The sequence below is a fragment of the Gopherus flavomarginatus genome, chromosome 17, assembly GCF_025201925.1.
Source record: "Gopherus flavomarginatus isolate rGopFla2 chromosome 17, rGopFla2.mat.asm, whole genome shotgun sequence".
Classification (NCBI taxonomy): Eukaryota; Metazoa; Chordata; order Testudines; family Testudinidae; genus Gopherus; species Gopherus flavomarginatus.
The window spans coordinates 3,567,595-3,588,214 of record NC_066633.1 but is presented as its reverse complement, the minus strand read 5'-3'; the positions used below and the strand labels follow the sequence as shown (position 1 = coordinate 3,588,214).

At 39.2% G+C, this 20,620-nt stretch overlaps 1 protein-coding gene across 9 annotated transcripts in view; it reads right to left on the bottom strand.

Moving 5' to 3' along the window:
* DENND1A (DENN domain containing 1A) overlaps positions 1 to 20,620 on the bottom strand; it is a 353,469-nt gene that overhangs the window by 60,202 nt on the left and 272,647 nt on the right. For all 9 annotated transcript variants that reach the window (XM_050926228.1, XM_050926231.1, XM_050926229.1 and 6 more), the window contains 2 exons: positions 1,241 to 1,342; positions 585 to 672 (listed from right to left, as the gene is read on the bottom strand). In XM_050926228.1, coding sequence (XP_050782185.1) covers positions 585 to 672; positions 1,241 to 1,342 — 190 coding nt within the window. The remainder of the gene's footprint in view (positions 1 to 584; positions 673 to 1,240; positions 1,343 to 20,620) is intronic.

Sequence of the window (20,620 nt, the reverse complement as noted above, 5' to 3'; positions counted from 1 at the left end):
AGAGAAAAATTCTTTATTGATAAGAAAATAGGATACAAATGAGAAATGCTTGTGTTCAACTGTGCCTAGTGGTAGTAAAGGATAGATAATTTAGAGGAAGATGTCTACCCTTTTCCCCTTCTGGGAACAGAATAATTAACAGGGTAGCCAGTGGGAGAAAGAAAGGTGGGTAAGTGGAATTACTATTTTTCCAAGATTTTTTCCATACACATTTGAGAAAGTTAATGATTTTTTTTAATGGTCATGAAAAGAAAGAGAAGGTGTCAATGGTTAAATCCAAAGTTTCTCAATTCTGACATGCAAGCCCTGTTCTAGTCTTGTGTTAGCCATCTAACCAGACAGTACTGCTCAGAATAAGGCAGGGATTTGTAACGCCAAATAGACAACGAAGGATATATTTATTTATCCAAGTTGGGATTGAGATCTCCAGCAAAAAAAAAGACAGTATCCATCACACACTTCAACCCATAGAGACTGAAGCTGCTACAATTACTCAGGTGAGTGATTTCTCTGACCTATTAAATCACAAAGTATAAGGTATGGGATACTATCCAAAATCAGTGGAATGAACAGATATTTCTTACCAGCATATTCTCCCATATTTATCTCTTCTTCAAAAACATCACTGAAGCCCTCTCCAGAGTTGAGACGATCAAGGCGTCCATCAATAAACTTTAAAACAGGGGAAGTATAATAAAAATGTGTGAACAGATAAAGCATTCAATTCTATTGCACTTCAAAAGATTATTCTGTACTTTTTCCAGAAGGACAAAGTTCCAAAGTCTTTGTGGGGGACAGCCTTTAAATAGGTAGAATGGAGAAAGGAACATCACTTTGCCAACCAGTATGACAATTCTTTATTTCAAAGAGCAGTCAGTGATATGGTTTTTGGCCTTCTTGAAATGGCACAGTAATACCCTAGTTTATACACTGAAGCTTTCAGACACATCAGCTCAAACTGAAGCCAATGGGAATTTTGCTATGGACGTCAATGGGAGGTGAACATAAATTACAGCTATTAAAATACAGAAATTGTTATAAATTGGGCTTAATCCGTGCCAGAAAATAAAAATTAAGTTACTCTTGAAAGACTGATATATATCTTAATTACTAAATTAAGGAACTAATTTTTCTGAGTACATGGTGAGGGTAGATTAAAGAACACAGGAGTAGTGTTTATAAGAAAAACAGTTCTTTTGTGAAATAAGCTACCACCATGCTGAAGCAATTAAAGCAATACCTGCTTAAAGAGCTGGAGCTGAATAGCATTCTGAAGAAACTGCCTCATGGCAGTAGAACGATGAGACACAAACGTTTCTTCACAAAAAGTGATTGGCTCCTCCTGTAAAGTTCAGAGCATTGGAAACTGAAAAAGCTTTGCTTGAATAACTGAGTTTGCATTTTATTCTATTTCCCTTTGGAAAAAATTAAAGACAAGTCTGATACAAAGTTGGATAAACTACAGTTCTTCTCTTAGTTCACACATCAGAGAGAGGAAGAAGGGACAGAGCTGCCTTTTATCATGTTACTTAGAGATAATGCACGCAAATTGTGCACAGTCACGATAAAACCCATTTGCTCTCTGCACATTTTGCTATGATAGACTGGGGGGCTTTCACTCCCCCAAAAGGCACCTCAAGAAACTGACATAGAAAAAGTTCTCTAGTTTTGTGTATTCAAATCCTCAAATACCTCAAAACTTGCTTTGAACAGATCCAGAGAGTTAACCTGCACAAACAATTCTATAATTTCTGCTTTGTTTTCTCTCCACAGTTCAGAAAGATAAGACTTTCATATCCTGAATTGAATGAAATTTTCCTTTTTCACAGGCTTGTTGGCAAAAGACAGAGATTGTTTTGAAGCTCTACTTTTATCTTATTTTAATGAGTTATGTTAATGTTGAAGTCTGCAGTGCATCTGCCATAAGGGCACAAATTTCCTCCACATTTAAATCTACAAATTCTCAGCATAGCGAGTAAATACATTTATTAAGTTTCAAAAATGGCAGAAACAAAGAATGATAAAATTATGTTGATGTAAAATTAATGCTGAGTTCTTTTCGTGCTCATATAAAAAATATATTCAGGGCTTTTCATCTGGAAAGAATTGAGTCTATACTAGACAGCAGAATGCCTGAAGGACAGAACTCCCCCTTTATGAGCTCATTTTGGTTTCAATTCCCCAAAATCCTTCAGTTTAGGAATCTGAACTATTGGTGGCTGTGTTATGTCTCAATCTTAACACAATAAGTAAAAGTAGCAGATAGTGAGAGCTGAGGTGCACAGGAGTTTGGAAAGTGGGAAAACCTATTAGTCATATTTGGCAAGGAATTGGTATTTTTGCCCAATATGATGTCCCCTTGTAACAACTTTGCGTATAAGTAAAATAGTTACTATCTCACTTTGTAAAGAACAGAGTCACAATGCCACATATCACTACAACTAGAGACAGGTGATCTAGAAAACTTAGACACTACAAATGCTACACAGCACCAAATGAACTACAAGGGCCTATTCTCTTCTGGACACACAGGAATGCCATGCCCCCATTATTAATAGTGAAGCTATAGGTATAAGGCTCTATTTATTATTGGGATCTGAGAGTGGGCAGCTACAGTGTCAGTAACAAATGGTGCCACAAGAAGGATTCTAACAGTCTCCTTAACCAGTGTAAACAGGGATTTGACCTGAGAACCCAATTACAAATGCTTGATAAAGGCTCTGGTTCACTATGTTTGTAACTAACATGGCCAGGGTCCCAATGTGAACAGGACACGGAGTTCTCTACAGAGAGTAGCATATGTGTCTATACACATTTACTCTGTGATCAGAGAAAACCCTGAAGAAGATTTGGCTTTCATTTAATCCTTCACTTCAAAACATTTGAAAGGAGAACAACCAACTTATTCTTTCATAGCCTATAAAACTTCTGGGGCTCCCACAAAGATCACACAGGATAAGAACTCTTTGCAAGGAGCAAACTGCTATCAAATAGAAGTTCATCTTGCTCCATTTTATACAACATTTGTTACTATGACACCACATTTGCAATATGACACAAACTCCACCCCATTCAACTGAAATGATCTCCTATCCCTACACACAAACATGGAAGCAGAGGGAAGCCTGGTATAATGTTAACACACTTTCTTCCCCCCAAGTAGTAATGATTTAGTTAGGTGGCCTGGTTGATAGACCTTTTGGCTTCTGTAGAGCCAATTCAGCCTCTACCTTTGCTGAACGATAAAAAAAAATCCCAACAAACCTACTTTAATCATCCAGGTCAAGACGTGAGTTTTCCGGCTTAGATCCCATTAGTACCAGTCATCCTCCATGACCTGAAGGAGAGTGAAAACTCATACTACTTAACCCCATCCTCAGCTTCATTACAAAAAGAAAAGCTGGATTACAGGACTGTCTTCCTGACAGATGTAGTCAATTGTAAATTATACAGCTAATCAGCTCTGCTGTCACTGACAGGTGACATTGTGCAATGGGGAAATTCTAGGACGTGCAGGTGTTTTGTGAAAGTAATGGATTTGCTCAAGCATAAGACCATAATTATAACAACATCAGTTAACAACTCTTTCATCATTTAACTTGCAGTTCCCAGCAGTAAGAATTTAGGTTTTGATCAATCTAAAATGTAAATGTCTGTTATTCTCTTTTTCCACTTCAAATTCTCTAAAGAGGCCAGGATCTGGCATTGTGGATGTGAGAAATGTGTGCCTATTGTAATCCTGGGGAGGATGTGAGAAATGCGTGCCTATTGTAATCCTATCGCAAATACACCTCTACCCTGATATAACGTTGCCCTCGGTAGCCAAAAAATCTTACTGCGTTATAGGTGAAACCACGTTATATCGAACTTGCTTTGAACCACCAGACCGTGCAGCCCCGCCTCCTCGTAGCACTGCTTTACCACATTATATCCGAATTCGTGTTATATCGGGTGGCGTTATATGGGGGTAGAGGTGTATGTTTAAAGTTTTGACACAGAAAGAACTTTCTTTTAGCAAAAGAAATTGTGCACAAATTCTAAAGAGATTTTGCTTACAACCATGTATACAAGGAGGGATATTTTCAAAGGTAAAACTGGGAAGTATGTGCCCATCTCTCACTGAATATCGGTGTCCTTTGTGCCACTGGAAATCTCCTCACAGCGTAATGAAGATCATTAAGACAGTGTAGCTACCTCGTGACCCTTTATAAGCTGAAGGATCCAGTGCACTGCTCACTCTGGCCATGCTATTCGTTGTCAGCCTTGTTATTTTTAAATTGGCAAGTCAATCGTATTTTAAAATAATGTTTAATTCCTGTTTAAGATAGCCAGCCCTAAATGAAGAGCTCAGTATAGTACAAGTACCACTCCAAAGGGATTCACTTTACACTATTCTGGAGTGCTGCAAATACTGTCAATGTGTTCCAAATGCTGCTGTTTATTCTGGAGGCCTGTAGCCTATAAGACTAACCTGCTTGCTTGCATATATATATATATATAGTTTAAGTATTTGATTTATTGTAATAGGTTTATATATTTATATTAAAGTAAGTTTGGCTGTAATGCAAGAGACCTACAGGCCATATCCTGTATATTAAGCTAAGGCAAAGTTAGCATATCTATATTAAGACCTTTTACTCAGAAAGCAAAGTTGACCTATATCTTGTTACCTAAATAGATGAGTACCCATGCCTATGTCCATGACCTTTTATTTAGACCAATAGACAAGGGAGAATGGCATAGGGGGGTTTTCAGTGTTGTACCCACAGACTTAACAAGTACACCACAAGAGATTGATGTGCGTACATATCTGTCATCAATACGCACATACATATTAGACTATGTGGTAAGTGTACCCTAACATTTCTGTGGGTGAGGAATGAAATTTGGGCATAAGAGGAAGGTTTTCCGGCATTTGCCCTATAAAAGAGGTGACCCACCTCAATAGAGTATTTGATTCTCACTTACTCCATTTCTGTTCTAACTTATTCTCTATCTATTCTATCTATCTACATTGACTGCTGCTCTTAGTAGGCTGTACTTGTTCTTCTTAAACTTTAGGTTTCAAAGGAATTAGGCTAAGCTTGGTTTCCTTAAGCTTTATTCTTTATTAGGTTCTGATTTTAAGTTTAAGTTAGTCAAGTAAACCCTAAGTTCACTTTAACAGATTGTAGTATTAGTTTCTTCTAAGCACTGCATCCCCCACATAAGAATTGAGAAACCTGAATTGCAATGCTGTTTCTGTGTCTCTTACCACCAGGTTATCAAGGAAGGGCGTGAGTATATTAACCAAAGCTTTGTTGCATATAATACTATATTATCATATGTATCGTTTGAACAGCAGTAATGCAATTGTAACTTTGTAACTCTGGGTATTTTACCATTTACTTACTATTGCTGATTTTAATAAAAAGTCTTTAAGGCTACACCTGTCTCAATGTGAGCTTCTTGTCACACCTCCAAGGGTCCTTTGTAAATTCTGCAGAGCCTGATTCAGGACAAGAACTTTTATTTCTGATTGAACAGACTGGCGAGCCTAAAATCTATACTAATTAATATTAATTATAATAATTATTATTATTAAATTAAATTAAATTAAAATTAATTAATGTAGATTCCCATATTATCCAAATTAATATTATTACTACATCCTAAGTCAGGCTACAAGCCACAGGGTAAGGTGAAAGAGAAAAGCATGCATTGCCTAGCTATGACACCCTTGTCTTGTGAGGGGATCACTGCTTCTCAAAGAGGAAAATGTTCTGCATGTGGCTATAGGAGCAGCAGCACTGGGGACCTCTGCCAGCAATACGAGTATTGTATCTGAAATGGTTGACTCAGCAGAGTAGTAGGGAGGCCAGTTGGCTGGTGCTGGCAACAGCTACCACATTAAACACTACAAACATCATCTCAAAAGAAGGGAGGCAAAGGGCTAGGGAGGCTGAAGAGAGGGCAGGATGGTGCAATGGCACAGACAAAGCAGCTAAAGAAAGGAGACATGAGGAAACAAGAAAAAAAGGGGACACAAAAAGCCATCTGTGAAGGGCTATGGATACTAAGGAAGAAAGACCGATCCACTTGTGAAATCACAACAGCGCACAGGCCTAGAAGTCCCTTCTCATGCAGAGAAGAGGTGACACTTATATGAATGTCAGTGGTGTGGGATAGCATAGCTGTTGCTGTAACTGCTGGAGAAAGCACGTCTCATTAAACTCCAGTTTGAATTATTATTTCAACGCTGAGGGTCTTGCAAGGAGAAATGCAGCTTTACTATTTGGTACCTAGGGTAAAAAATACTGGAGATCTGTTCAGAGAATCCAAAAAGTTATGCCATGGAAAATATTAGCAGCATCTCCGGCATCATCATGGATACTATGTGGTATGTGTTTCTGAATTTCATGCTGGTGTGTACATGTCTTTAAACAATGTAGCCTCTCTAATAAACACATAAGCCATTAGAGCTATTCTGTACCGTAGTCATTAAATGAAAAAGTGGGTGGAAGAGGGTGACAGCTTGTAGGCTGTTGGTTAGTCACTACACAATTTCCATATGTTGTGAATATAACAAAACCGAAATATAGAGCAAGAACAATGAAATTATACTGCAGGTGTAAGAGATTCAGATAGCATTGTTTTATTACCTTGATGTTACACATAACAATGGCCTTTAGAACACTGACTATGTTGTCAATGACAAAGTGAAGCCTGCAGTGATATTCTTGGAACTATCATCCCAAACTCCAGCCAGAATTAGAATGAAACCAAGACACGAGTATCATCCTACTAATAGGCAACAGCAACCCAAGAAAGGCAACTCCTCTGCAGACCTTACAAGAACTGTGCGTGCAATGTCAAGTAAAGATTAGTTTATCATAGCTGGAGACAGATGATCTCTCAGTCAGCAGGATTCCATACAGACAATTTTAAGTTGGCAATAGATACATAAAGGGTAAATGGCTCATTTCAGTTTCTCTTTGCAATGACAAATAACCTTGTCATAACCAGTGCATATATTCAGCACAAGAAAGCTCGTCTCTATCTGCCTCGGTCGTAATGGAATCAGGAGGGCATGGATCAAATACATCCTAATAAGCAAATGATACCATATTTTATTAGCAATTCAAGATACTGCTCAGGAACAAAGAAATCACTCACTCACATATTTAACCACATTTGTCATAATGAACAACAAATTAAGAACCAATGCTCAAAAGAGCAAGACCAGTGCATTAGGTCCATTAGGATGCCACCAGTTGTGACAAATTTGGATTGCTAACAGATGTTACTTAAATTACTTGAATGCAAAGTATAGGCTTTTGCAAAGTATACTTCATATTTACCCATTCAGGCTGTACCTTCCCTTGCATTCTTATGTATACACAATCTCTATTATTTATAAGTATCCGTCAGTCAAATATCTGAAAGGAATAATATTTTAATAAGCTAGATTGACCAAATAGTAGTTCTCTCCAAAGAGAGTAAGAGAACACTGATGGGAGAGCGTCCATCTTCTCCAAAAGGTTTCACCTCAAAGATTGATCTTTCTCATCTTCCTCCTCCTCATGCATGAGGGCTCTGATGACACACAGCTGTACCCTATGTTTTATATTAACAGCCAGCAGATTCCCAAAAACATGCCAATCCCTGAGAGAGATCAGGACTTGGGTGAAATCACCTCATTCCAACTGAACCCAGGTGAGTGATGCTGGTTGGGAGACTGAGCATTTACAAGAATTTGCCAGGACAATGACTTCCCCTTCCACTGCAGCTATCTATTAAACTGTCTATCTGTTAAACTGGCATGTTGCCATGGAGTCCTACTGAACTTGTCACTCACCCTGCAACATCAGGTAGAAAGTGTTGAGAAATTTCTTCTTCTACCATAAGTTTGTTGACAGACTTACCCCTTCTTCTTGGACTTGCGACTGGCTACTGTGATCCACGTATTCACTGCATGAGGATGAATTACTGTAACACAGCAGTCCATTTCCCATACTGCTTCATGGTTGATTCAAGGCCCTGGGCCCCAAATTCAAACAATCAATCATTCAGGCCCCAGCTATACTGGCAACCACTCCTTTATTCATGATCCAACAAGACAGCAGCACTACTCTGGAAGAATGTAACTAACAAAACCCAGAACAAAGTGCAGAGAAGCCAGACATAAAGCATTCCATCTGCGGAAAGTATTATGCCCACTTTACAGATTAAGAACAAAGGGACCAAGATAACAAGTAACGTGCACAAAGTCACAGAAATCTCTGGCAGAGTCAGGAATAGAGCCCCAATTCCTGGAGTTCTTGTACGGTGCCTTAACAAGACTACTACTTCCTCTTCCTACTTAGAGGTATGTCAATGCACTCATAAAAGATGTAATAATATGGATTTACAAGCAGAGAGTCTTTAGTGTGATCAGAAAGCAAGCCTCAATGTCACTACCTGTACTAGGAATGCACTCTATGCCCAGCATATACGTTTCTGGTTTACTTGTCTACGCTGATACTCATTATACAAAATCCCTGTGGCCTGTGTGCAATTTCATCATTAGAAATTTCAGCTGGCAAGGTAATTTTGGGCCCGATTCTGTAATCATTCCATATGCAATATTCCTATTGAAGTCAATGAGTGCTGCATGCAAAGCACCTACCAATTCAAAGCCTCTATAATGAAAAAGCCATTTTCTATTATAGCCATTGTGGGAGTACTAGTGACACTACAATGAAGGAGAAAAATTACAGAGTTGTTACTCATGTGAGCTATTATCTACTATGACAAAATATTATGAAGAGTGTGGGCTTGAAAATACAGATAAGCCACACATTTAAAAAAAGGGTTGACAATTGAACAAAGAAAATTTCAATATATTAAACAGAATGTTTTGTTAATAGAAGATACTGTATAAGGTGATCCACTTCACAAATGAAAAGTAGGTGGACAGGATTTAGAGACAGCCTATGTTCCCAAAGATCAAGACTGGAGATATTTTGCTTTCCTATAATTTCTTAGATGACTATATCAAGCCTAAACTCAGTCAGATTATACTCTGTATAATCACTAAGGAAGAACTGCACTGAAGAAAGTAAAACCTCTTTCCTTCCCATGGAGTGACTCAAGAAAGGACTCATATGTTACCTATTGATAGAAAAAAGTTACAACAAAAACGTAAAAAGTTCAGAATCATCCTCATATCTTACTCAATGGGAGAACAAGAGAAACAAAAGGAAGAGGAATAAAAACCATATTTACAACCTTTCATCCTGTTAATTCAACCAAGAACCCAACATCAGACATTGTGTCCTGCTGGGGACCTCAGAACAATATCGACAGTGTCACCCTCCAACAACAAAATGCCCGAGGGTTCAGAAATGAGTAATGAATTGATACATATGAAAAAGCAGAGGAGAAAAAAAATGCATGTGTTGTGGGAGTGAGAGGGAGGACAGTAAGAGATATAAGAGTACTTGAGTTTTGGAGATAAAATATCCAAAAGAAATAAGGTATCAAGAAAAATTCCCACTGTGGACATTTCTAATTGCACAAATAGGGGCTTGGACTAGATGATCTCCTGAGGTCCCTTCCAACCCTGATATTCTATGATATGATTCTAAATAAACTGCTCTTCAATATAGTGTAAGTATTTGAGTCAGAATAAGTTTCTCAATTAAGTATGTAACTTCTACGTATGATGATACTAACACAAGAATCACACCTAACACCAATGGCTTTTTGAAGGTTGGAAGCATCATAACATCCTGTCAGTGGAAGGTAGGGGTTGGGGGTGGGAGAACGACGAAAACTAAGGCTAGCTTGAAGAAGAACTTGGGAAGAGAGGAGAGAAACTTCAGCTGTAAAAGTAGCACGTAACAATCCTCTTCTGTCCTAACCCAATAATACAGTCCTCCCCACAAATAACAGAAATCTAATGGAATGAAGAACATATTTTAATTTTCACTAGCTAGGGACACCTAGTCACTCATGGGTTTAATAATATGTGAAAATAAAAGGATGTAATAGCAATGAACCCTCTTACTATATCCATGATAATAAAAATGTCTATTATAAAGCCTGTAGTGCAGCCTGATTTGTCCTCATGTTACTTGTCCTGTTAATTGGGTGGGAAACCCTCAGCAGGACACACAAAGGAGGAATTTGAAAATTCTAAAGGCTAATTGACAATGCAGCAGGACTGTTATTCCTAGGAAAAAGGATGGTTTAGAGGAGAAGCCTGTTTAGAGGCTGAATGTATTAGGTCCTCTGGGAGGGTTAATCATATTTCTTCTGTTCTAGTTACGTAATGATCTCTAGGGAAATCCAATCAGCCAATGAAATAAAATATATTTACTATAGGTATTTATACATGTGGGATTCTGTGACCCAACAGATTGGGTCACTGGGCTGTTAATAGTTACGTGACAGCATTCCTTCATGGGGATGTGCAGAGCTGCTCAATCATTTCACCTATGTTGGATCTAAGGCAACTGCCCATTTATTATCCTTATCAGAATAGAAGAAATGTATAATACATCTCTCTGGTTAATACACAGGAGAATCATGAGATCAAGTCCAGAATGACCCTAGACACTTTTCCTTAGAGGTGAGAAAGGGATAGCAACTAGCATTCATTACATTAAAAAGTAAGGGGAAATGTCTTATTCCTTTTCTAATGTTCGTACACTCATTATTTCCCTAACAGAGAGTCAGATTCCGTACCTGAAGCAAGAAGGTAAGTGTCACTTCTAGTCAGAACGGAATTCGTTGGCAGAATGGCAAGAGAATGTAGCTATAAACTACAGGGAACCTATTCCCATAGCCAAAAAAAGGAGCTCATCCTGATATCTCTACTTTCCACTCACTTTTGACAGAGCTCCTGCTTTATTTGAACCAAGCAGAAGCTCTCGGTCTTGCCTTACAAATAGGCTTCATTTGCTTTTGTCATATCCAAAAGCTGTAGACCTTTTATATCCAGCCTGTTTTCTTCTTTTTCTCAGGCTTCCCTGTAAAGTGACTCCTCCTCCTCCTCAGCAGAGTATCTCACCTCCTACAATCTCTCAACTACTTCCTTATCTCCAGCCTCCAGAGAGACTGAGAGGCTTCCTAACTCCATGCTAACAGTATTAACATTCACTGAAAAAGAAGATGCCTTTTACTGTCACTAAAGTCTTTCCAGAAATGGCCCTATACAGAGAAAGCTATGTTCAGTATGAAGGCAAAAGTATATTTCCCTTTCCCCACTTCACTCCTAGGATGTTCCTTTGTGCTTAACCCATGATGAAGTAAATGAAGGGAATTTGTTCTGCATTATTGCAGAGCTCACTGTAACACTGAAATGGAGCTTTGCAGAAGTGTAATTATTTAAAATCTGGCCATGTGACTCCTCCCCACTCCCATTATTCCATCCTCACACATTTCCAACATGAAAACTGTGCAACATTTCTGCACTTTTTTACAAGAGGAAAAATGCCGTCTAATTAGACCACATGTGCAGAGAAGCATCTGGCTCAGAGCGCAGCAGTTTACACAGCTCCTTGAGTTGTCGTGGAGACAACCACATGACCAGCTTAGAGCTGAAACTCTGGGGCATGAATCCAGATGCACTCCTAACATATTCTGACAGAGAGCAGATGGGCAGCTATTTGCAGGGCCAAAAAATGCCAACTCTGCTCCCCTCCAGACCTGCACGCCCTCAATGATCATTTTCATCTCGTAAAGTTGTTCTTATCTGCCCTGGAACCACAAATTTTTTTTCATGTACAAATCAGGGTAATAGATGCCACGAGTGCAATCAGAAAACTGCCGAAACTTAAACTCTTCCACATACATCAGTAAAAGCACTAACAAGTCATGAAGTATGTCTCAGATACCTGCTACTTCGCTCATTTTGATGATTCTTGTACCCAATTCAAAGTACATTCGTGAACAAATGCCTGCGAATTTCTGTGACTCACATACAGTGAAGGATTATGTACAGTTGGTGAGACCTGATGCCAGTTCAATTATCACGAACATATCAAAACTAAATCCACTCTGCACTAGGGCAAGATTTCTTTAAATATACACATTTCTAAAGAGCAGAGACACCTTGTTAAAATGAGTTTGACATCTGTCACCATATTCTCAGCAAGGCCATGTGCGAAAGTACATTTTGTATATTATACTGGTTACAAATACTACTAGTTAATAGCTAAAAATGCAAGAAATAACTTGTATTTTGCATTTTTAATTTAAGATTTTTTCAAATCTAATTCTCTTGAGGTTTTCATCCCATTTCTTATTCTAGTCTGCTTTACACAGGAGATCTTTGCAACACATGATAGCGTATTTCCTCCTGCAATATCCTCAACTATAGGAAAAGAAGAGTGTTAACAGATGGGATATATCCACCAACAGATAATGTAAGCGATGATTGTACATGGTTAAGTGAGCTCAGAGCCTCTAAAAAAGCTAACAGATGACAAAACTTATTTTGTCTTACCAGTTTCATACTGTGTTATGTGAAGAAATACCCACTCCTATCCAAACACAAACACAGAGCCAATGAAGGAAGTAGCAGATATGACAAACCATGTACTACAGACAGTCATTTTGAATCACGAGAGAAATTTTATATATACAGGTGAAACGGTTAACATCTGTAGCCATTGTAAGACCCCATTTTCAGTTGCTTATAACTTTGCCAAACTGTTTGAGCTGAAATTTTCCATGCCCAATATCTGCATCAGACTGATTAAAAAAAAATAGCTCAGCTAAATTGGTTCAGCCTTTCCTAAGAACAAGTTTAGAGAAAAATAAGTTTTGCTCATATTAAAAAAGATATTATAACCATTTCACTGAGCAGCTCAAAGCAGGCTTGATATTTGACAAGGGATCACCAGGATGTCAGAGATGGAGGCTTTTGCCAAAACATGTGCACAAGCTTGTCCAAACAATAATACTTCAAATAAAAATAAAAACATTTCCGTTTGCACATGTTCAGGAGACGCTTGCTAGGAGTTCAACAGTTAAATTCTCTGAAGATTCTTGTCTGTATTGACAGGGGCAGCTCTAAGCATTTTGCCACCCCAAGCACAGCAGACAGGCTGCCTTCGATGCCTTGCCTGTGGAGGGTCCACCGAAGCCACGGGACCAGCAGACCCTCCGCAGGCACGCCTGCGGGAGGTCCACTGAAGTCGAGGGACCAGCGGACCCTCTGCACGCAAGCCACTGAAGGCAGCCTGCCTGCCGCCCTCGTGGTGCCGGCAGAGCACCTCTCATAGCTTGCCGCCCCAAGCACGCACTTGGCTTGCTGGGGCCTGGAGCCGCCTCTGTGTATTTAGCAAGGTCTAATTCAGGGCTACTGGGGCTAAGCAGGACTTGTCCTGCAATTGCTTCTCCTGGCTGCCTGGCACAGGGCTTGAGAGAACTGAGGCAGGGAATTGCAGGAAAAGAAAGGACAGTCTCATAGTTAAGGACCTAGTTGAATGACACTTAGCAGCAGTGGATTCAATACCTGCCTCTGCCACAGAAGCCCTATGTGATGCTTGGCAAGTCTTTTAACATAAAATTTTCATACCTGGTCACTAATTATGTGTTCTTCATTTTCTGGTGCCCAACATGAGACCTCACGGGCCAGATCTGCAGAAGAGCTGAATGTTCACAGCGTCAACTCAAGTTGACTAGAGCTGTGCTTTGAACATGTAAAGTGCTATAAAACGCTAAGAAAATCAGTCCCAAGGCATCTCAAATTGGGCACCCAAAATTAGTGGACACTTTTTAATTTAATCTCTCTGCGTCTGCCTCAGTCCCGTATCTATAAAATCAGCAAAGAATCCTGTGGCACCTTATAGACTAACAGACGTTTTGGAGCATGAGATGCATCTGACGAAGTGGGTATTCACCCACGAAAGCTCATGCTCCAAAACGTCTGTTAGTCTATAAGGTGCCACAGGATTCTTTGCTGATTTTACAGATCCAGACTAACACAGCTACCCCTCTGATACTATCTATAAAATGAAGATTATAAATACCGCCTAATCTCACAGGTGTGGTAAGAAGATGAAGTCATTAATGTTTACGAAGCATGTAGATGTTATGGTGAGAGCACTACAGAAACACCCATGAAAAAAATACTATTTCTATATTCAGTGCAGAGTTTGGATGGTGTGCATTAAATAAGGCCTGGGGTCACACACTAAATGAGGATAAAAAGAAATATTGCATAACTAGCCATTCACTGAATAAAGCAGACATCCTGTGGAAGCAGACGTATGTCGTCATGTAATTAAAGACTGTCTAATGTATACACACAAGGGGGCTGAATTAAGGTTGCATATGTAACACTTACCATAATTCTTGCATTTCCTAACTTCTGAGTGCTCTGCACGCTTAACATACTTTCATTTTAGCTTTTTTGGATGCTATCTTCAGATTGTAGTCCTGATAGCAGGGACTGTGGCTTTTCCCAATGTTTTGTGAAGTACTAAACTTACTCTCAGAGCTGGAACAATAAAGTGCACACCGAATAAACTTAGGTGAAATAATGCACAAGCAGTTACAGAGAGGTTGGAGGACACACAGATGAACTGTGTCAGAGCTAGGAACAAAGCCCAGGTTTCCTATCTCCCAGTCCACTGGACCACACTGTCTCACATAAGAACATGCAGGTGCTTTCCTACACAGCTGGTGTCACAATAGTTGCTTTCCAGCAAGATGGACACTCAAGCAGAAGACTCAGGAGAGCTGGGTACCACGAGAAACGTTTAATAATGGACAAAGTGTGAATGCTGAGAAGTGTTTTGAACAATTAGACTGATGGACTCAGCAATGCAGCTAGGGTATCCTATGGAATTATATACAAAACAACTTCCTATATGGGCATATTAATAAGTGTCTTGAGACAGCCACCCATAGAAAGGCTTACCCATCCATACTCGCTGAAGAAAGCTTGATCACACTTTTGTTTTTTTTAAGTTTAAAGGAAAAAAGGTCTTATCCAAAACCCATTGCTTTAATCTAGAGTTTGAGTCTTTAATTCTTCAGATTGCCCATTTTTAATTTTTTTAATATTATCTTTTCTAGTCAAGAATTGCTACAATTTAGTTAAAATGCATTGGAATCCTGTGGGGCTTCGTGGCATTTGTATAGACACTGCAGCCTCTGCTGAGTTTGCAGTGTGAATCTGCACAAGTTTGCGGCTGCATGTTTTATCCTACAGCAAAGGAAGTTTCCAGCAGTGATTTAATTTTTGTTAAAATTCCATTTAATAAATGAAAGGCTTGTTTCACTCTAAGAGGATAGAGCTGTTAGGGCAATACAATCAATCAAATATCCAGCTTCAAGAAGTCTCTATATATCTAGATTTAAATGGATACGTATTACATTTGCTAGGGTTAAAAATTACATGAAAACATTTCTTAATAAGATGACTCTATTCACTGGCAGATTCAAGAACTGACTGAAGACATTTTGTTTCTCTGATTTGTATTGTTTGTACAATGCAAATTTTAGTGCTTCAAAAGCATGCTGCTCCAAATCTAAAAGCTGCTCATTTTTAGAAGGGAACACACAGCAGGGAATTCAGAGCTCATGGAACAAGACATCCAATACACTAACATCAGGGACTCAATTAAGATTTTTTTTTTAAATGATTTCACATGACAGCTAGGTCCAACATACATATGTATATGAGTTTTTAAGCATAAGATCTTTGGGTGTCTAGTTTGATGCTTTATGTAATATGTTCAAAATGACTTTCAAAAGCGCTCTCAGGCATTTAAAGTGTTAATATCTTCTAGTATGGTCACTGTAAACAAGCACAAGCTCAGCTAAGCAACATCACTGTCAGAGTCACATGGCTTTGCAGGTGTGGGCAATAATTAAAGGTTTCAGCACATCTACCTGGGCAAAGTATTTTTGCCTCCTATTCCAAGGAGGAAGCCCTCTCTGTGGAGAGCAGAAGAGCTCATTAATGAGGCTAATTAGGTGTAAAGGGGGTAGAGTCTGGCATCAGCTGCTGCTTATAGTAGCTAATCATTAAGCTCAGTAATCTCTACTCCAGAACAGCAGATGATCATGATCCTAGGTGACTGATGTTGTGAGAATATTTCCAGCACCTGAGTACCTTAACCACATACTTTTTGGTGAGGCTGAAAATTCCCTTAACCCTCCGTATGCCAGAAACAGGACTTAGCATTATCAATACATCACACATCTGATTCTGAAAAAGAATATCTAAGGAGACCTGGATCCTTTAGTAGACCTAGAAGTTGAACCATTTAGATGCCAAAGGAAGTGTTGCCATCTATACACTAAGTAGAGAAAACTTTTTTTTTTTTTTTTTTTTTTTTTTTTAAAGATGGAGCAGTGGGTGCTGGAGGAGAATGCAAAAATAATGTACAACAAGAGCCCAAAATATAGTTCCCTATTTAAATATAAAAAAATGAAAAAAGGGAATTGTATTGAAAACACTTATGGCCACTGGAAAAGTTGTACTGAGAGCAGAGGCCCCATTCTCTCATATATTGCACAAAGCTGTGTATTCTTTATAAAAGAGTTAAGATTTTTCTGACACTTTGTAGCTGAAGAAGCTGTTCACAAAAGTCAAAACATACATAGTGCTTACAGGAGTGATTTTAGTTGAATATGCAAGTTCTGATATAAGTGGCAACAGCCCTGGACATGCTGTGTGCCTTTAGAAATCACACAAATAAAACCTGGAATATAATTTCGTGAGTCAGACTGCATAAATGATAGACTTGCCAGTGGAAAATTCCACCATTCGTCTGCTCACTTTTATGTGAATGGTGTCATTCAAAAAAGTCTGACACTTCTTGGTACTTTTTGATTATGTCCAACGGAGAACTGGCCACTTCATTTGGACAGTTATCACAAGCCCAAAAATATCAACATGTTTCTTTAGGAAAAACAAAACACTTGAAATGGCTGTTTTAAACTTAACCAAAGAATTCTCAAATGAGCCTAAAGGAGTTAAACCCCCAAATCCCTTTGAACTGGGCACCTAAAGATAACACAAGGGACAATTAATTACTTGACATTTAAATACTTGATCTTTGGAGTTATGTTTGGGAAAGTGAAGGGCATAATACAAAAGAGAGAATTCAATCCACTTGGGGGTAGTTTTCCACTTAGCAAATGAACTAACTAAGCAATAGGTTCTTCAGAAACCTGCTAAAAAAAAAAGTGTAAATTTTCAGTGATCGCAATGACACCTCAACCTTTTTGCCTTCTCTCAGGGAAAAAAAAAACAACAACCCCTCCCCCGCCCCCAGCAAAGATGGTACAATACCACAGGGAGGAGAATCCTGTTAATAAATATGTAAAATACAGATTTCATTGTATTCATCTAATTCGGAATAAGAAAAGGACATCATTTCCATGGACAGAGAGTACACGATGACAGACCTCATTCTGGAGCTCATTTTGTAAAACAAGTTGCAAGGATAGCAAATGATCTGAGAATCTGATCAAGAATTGTTAAGTCAATCAGACAAAGCAGTCTCTTTGTTGGCAGGCTTCTGTAATTTTTTTTTTAAATCTTTTCTGTTATCAAAACAGAGCCTTCAAAAGACAGATTCTTAGGTTCTTGTTTGACAAATGTGGAATATTCTAGTATTGCCATTATTTTACTACACATGGAATAGCTTGTAGATGGTTTAATAATTGGTTTTTTTAAAAACCGTTTCCATGCTGGTGCTGTAATCAGATGTTTTGTTACCTGTCCTACTGGTGTATCAGCTCCTCCACTGTATATACAAAATTACACACAAAAACAATGATATCAAATAATGTTAAGGATACAAACTGAAGCATTCAAAAGTTAGGAAATTGCTGTACAACCTTAATTCAGCCTCATTTTCATATGCATTATGAACTATTGTGTGAGGCCTGGCTTCATCTCTTCATTGCTACAGAAAAGGAGGAAAACATCCTAAAAGCTCTCAGTAAACCCCAGATAATGCATAAAATTCATACCCAGCTTGGTCAGAAAAAAAAATCAGTGGTGAGGGAAATTCCTGTACTCTCTTTCAGACGTGAATAGCTCACACATGATAGGCTGGACAGTTCAATCATTAGTTACTTTCTGACATGTGAATATCTCCTACTGAGCATCCTGGAGCCTCTCTGTAATTTTTAGAGGGGTACTATTTTTTCTCTCTGCTCTTTACCGCAATATTCAGATTAAAATCTTCACTCACATTATTCCACATGATCGTGAGAAGATGGAAGGTGCATGTTCTAAGAGCAAACCAACAGCTCGCTCAGTATTCTGGAATAGAGGGCATTCCAGGTCTCCCAATCACCGAGTCCCAACTAACACTATCAGACCCCTCCAGTATTCAGCTACTTATACTAAACCTAACTAATACCCACGTTCACTCATTTCCTGATGCTAGGTTCAGACTATGGTCAGTCATTCACATTTTAGTACACTTTTCTTTTCAGAGTCTGGGCACTTGGTCTAGCTTCCTCAGGTGCTACCAATAGCTCCCATATCTGTTATCATCTTTACACAGGCCACAGGCACACAAATTGCCAGCAGCTCTCAGATAGACACACCTCACGCATAGAGTAATATCCAGCAAACAAAATTTCAGAAATACTTGATAACCATGAAGAACTTGCCAGTGGAAAGATTTTTGTTCCTTAAGAAAGATCTTAAATAACTCACACTGCCCCTCAAACTGGGATTCTAGAGTGCTGAGCACCATACATATGCCCATTAAGTTTTGGCCCATACTGTGTTCCCTAACATTATTTATACACGTTCTCTCATACCCCTTACATTCATTAAACATTCATGAGCTAATGTTACTGTGGGTCCTTTCACTGCACATGACTGTGAATATTAAAGCAAAATCTATTTTAGGTGCATCATTCCAAAGCATGTGATTTCGTTAAATAAATAATTATAGGAGCTATACCAATCTCCTAGAACTCGAAGGGACCTTGAAAGGTCATTGAGTCCAGCCCCCTGCCTTCATTAGCAGGACCAAGTACTGATTTTGCCCCAGATCCCTAAGTGGCCCCCTCAAGGACTGAACTCACAACTCTGGGTTTAGCAGGCCAATGCTCAAACCACTGAGCTATCCCTCCCCCAAGTTACAAAAAGTTGTGAGTTTTCATGCAGACTCAGAAACTAAGATATAAACATAATGTGGCTGATCTGTAAATAATACTGATTGTGACGGAAAAGCAAAAGACCAGTCCAGTCAACAACCAACACCATAAAAATGAGAAGTGGGGTTGTATACGTTAGCTGGTGCTATTGGTTTATTTTATTTTAAATTTCTGTTTTGCTTAACATTAGAAATAAGATTTCTCCACCTCCACAACTTCCCTTCATTGCTAGGCTCCATGATTAGAACTGTGAAGAACTGATAGGAAAAAAGCTGCGCAAAAAAAGAGAGTCTAGAATCTATCCCTGTGGCTATAAAAGGCTGAAACACGTTTAATATGAAACCCCCTTTTCCTTTTCTTTATTTACACTCTGGTCTGAATTGCCAGAGCACACAGCTTGTCAGAGTTGGCACTTATTCTCTATATGTGCAAGGAAATAGCATGTGCATACAAACATAAACCTCACCAGGCTGGAATCTTTGTCTTTCTCCTGTCCTCTTCTGTCCTCGAACCCAGCACCCCATCCCATAACAAATGTCTAAGAAGTGAAAAACTGGCCTTGACTGATTATGTATTTTGTAGCCAGGCACTAGATTATTTTGGATGCACACACACTACATGGAGCAAGATAATCAGGGGACCCAGTCCCATTCCCCACTATAGTGAAAGACACTGAAAATTGTTGAGCATTCAAAGTTTCTGCTGAAATCAACAGCAGATTTGGGTGCTCAGCAAAGCCTTAAAAGGGGCTGAGTTAACAGATCAATTCCGGAGACTCGCACTGGAAAAACGATTACTCATCTTCTCGTAACTGTTCTTCGAGATGTGTTGTTCATGTCCATTCCAATCAGGTGTATGTGTGTGCACATGCACAGTAGCCAGAAGATTTTTCCCTAGCAGCAACCGCCTTGATGGTGCCCAATATAGAGTCCTGCTGACTCGCCACCTCTCTCAGTTCCTTCTTGCCGGCTACTCTGACAGAGGGGTAAGAGGGTGGGTATTGGAATGGACATGAACAACACATCTTGAAGAACAACAGTTACGAGAAGGTGAGTAACCATTTTTTCTATTTTGAGTGCTTGTTCATGTCGATTCCAATCAGGTGACTCAAGCCCAAGTTTAGGTGGTGGGGTCAGAGTTGTCCACTGACTGGAGCACTGCTTGTTCAAAAGCCACATCATCTCCGGCCTGCTGAGTAATCGCATAGTGCATGATGAAAGTGTGGACAGAGGATCATGTTGCTGCTCTGCAGATTTTCTGAGTGGGGACCTGCACCAGGAACACTGTTGACGAAGCCTGTGCCCTGGTGGAATGCGCAGGGATCAGGGGTGCAGGAACTCCCGCCAGGTTGTAGCATTCCTGGATGCAGGATGTAACCCATGACGAAATGCATTGTGACGACACTAGCAGACCTTTCTTTCTGTCCGCCACTACTAAGAAATACTGGACCAATTTTCTGGATGGCTTCATTCTCTCGATGTAAAAGGCTAGTGCCCTGTGGACATCC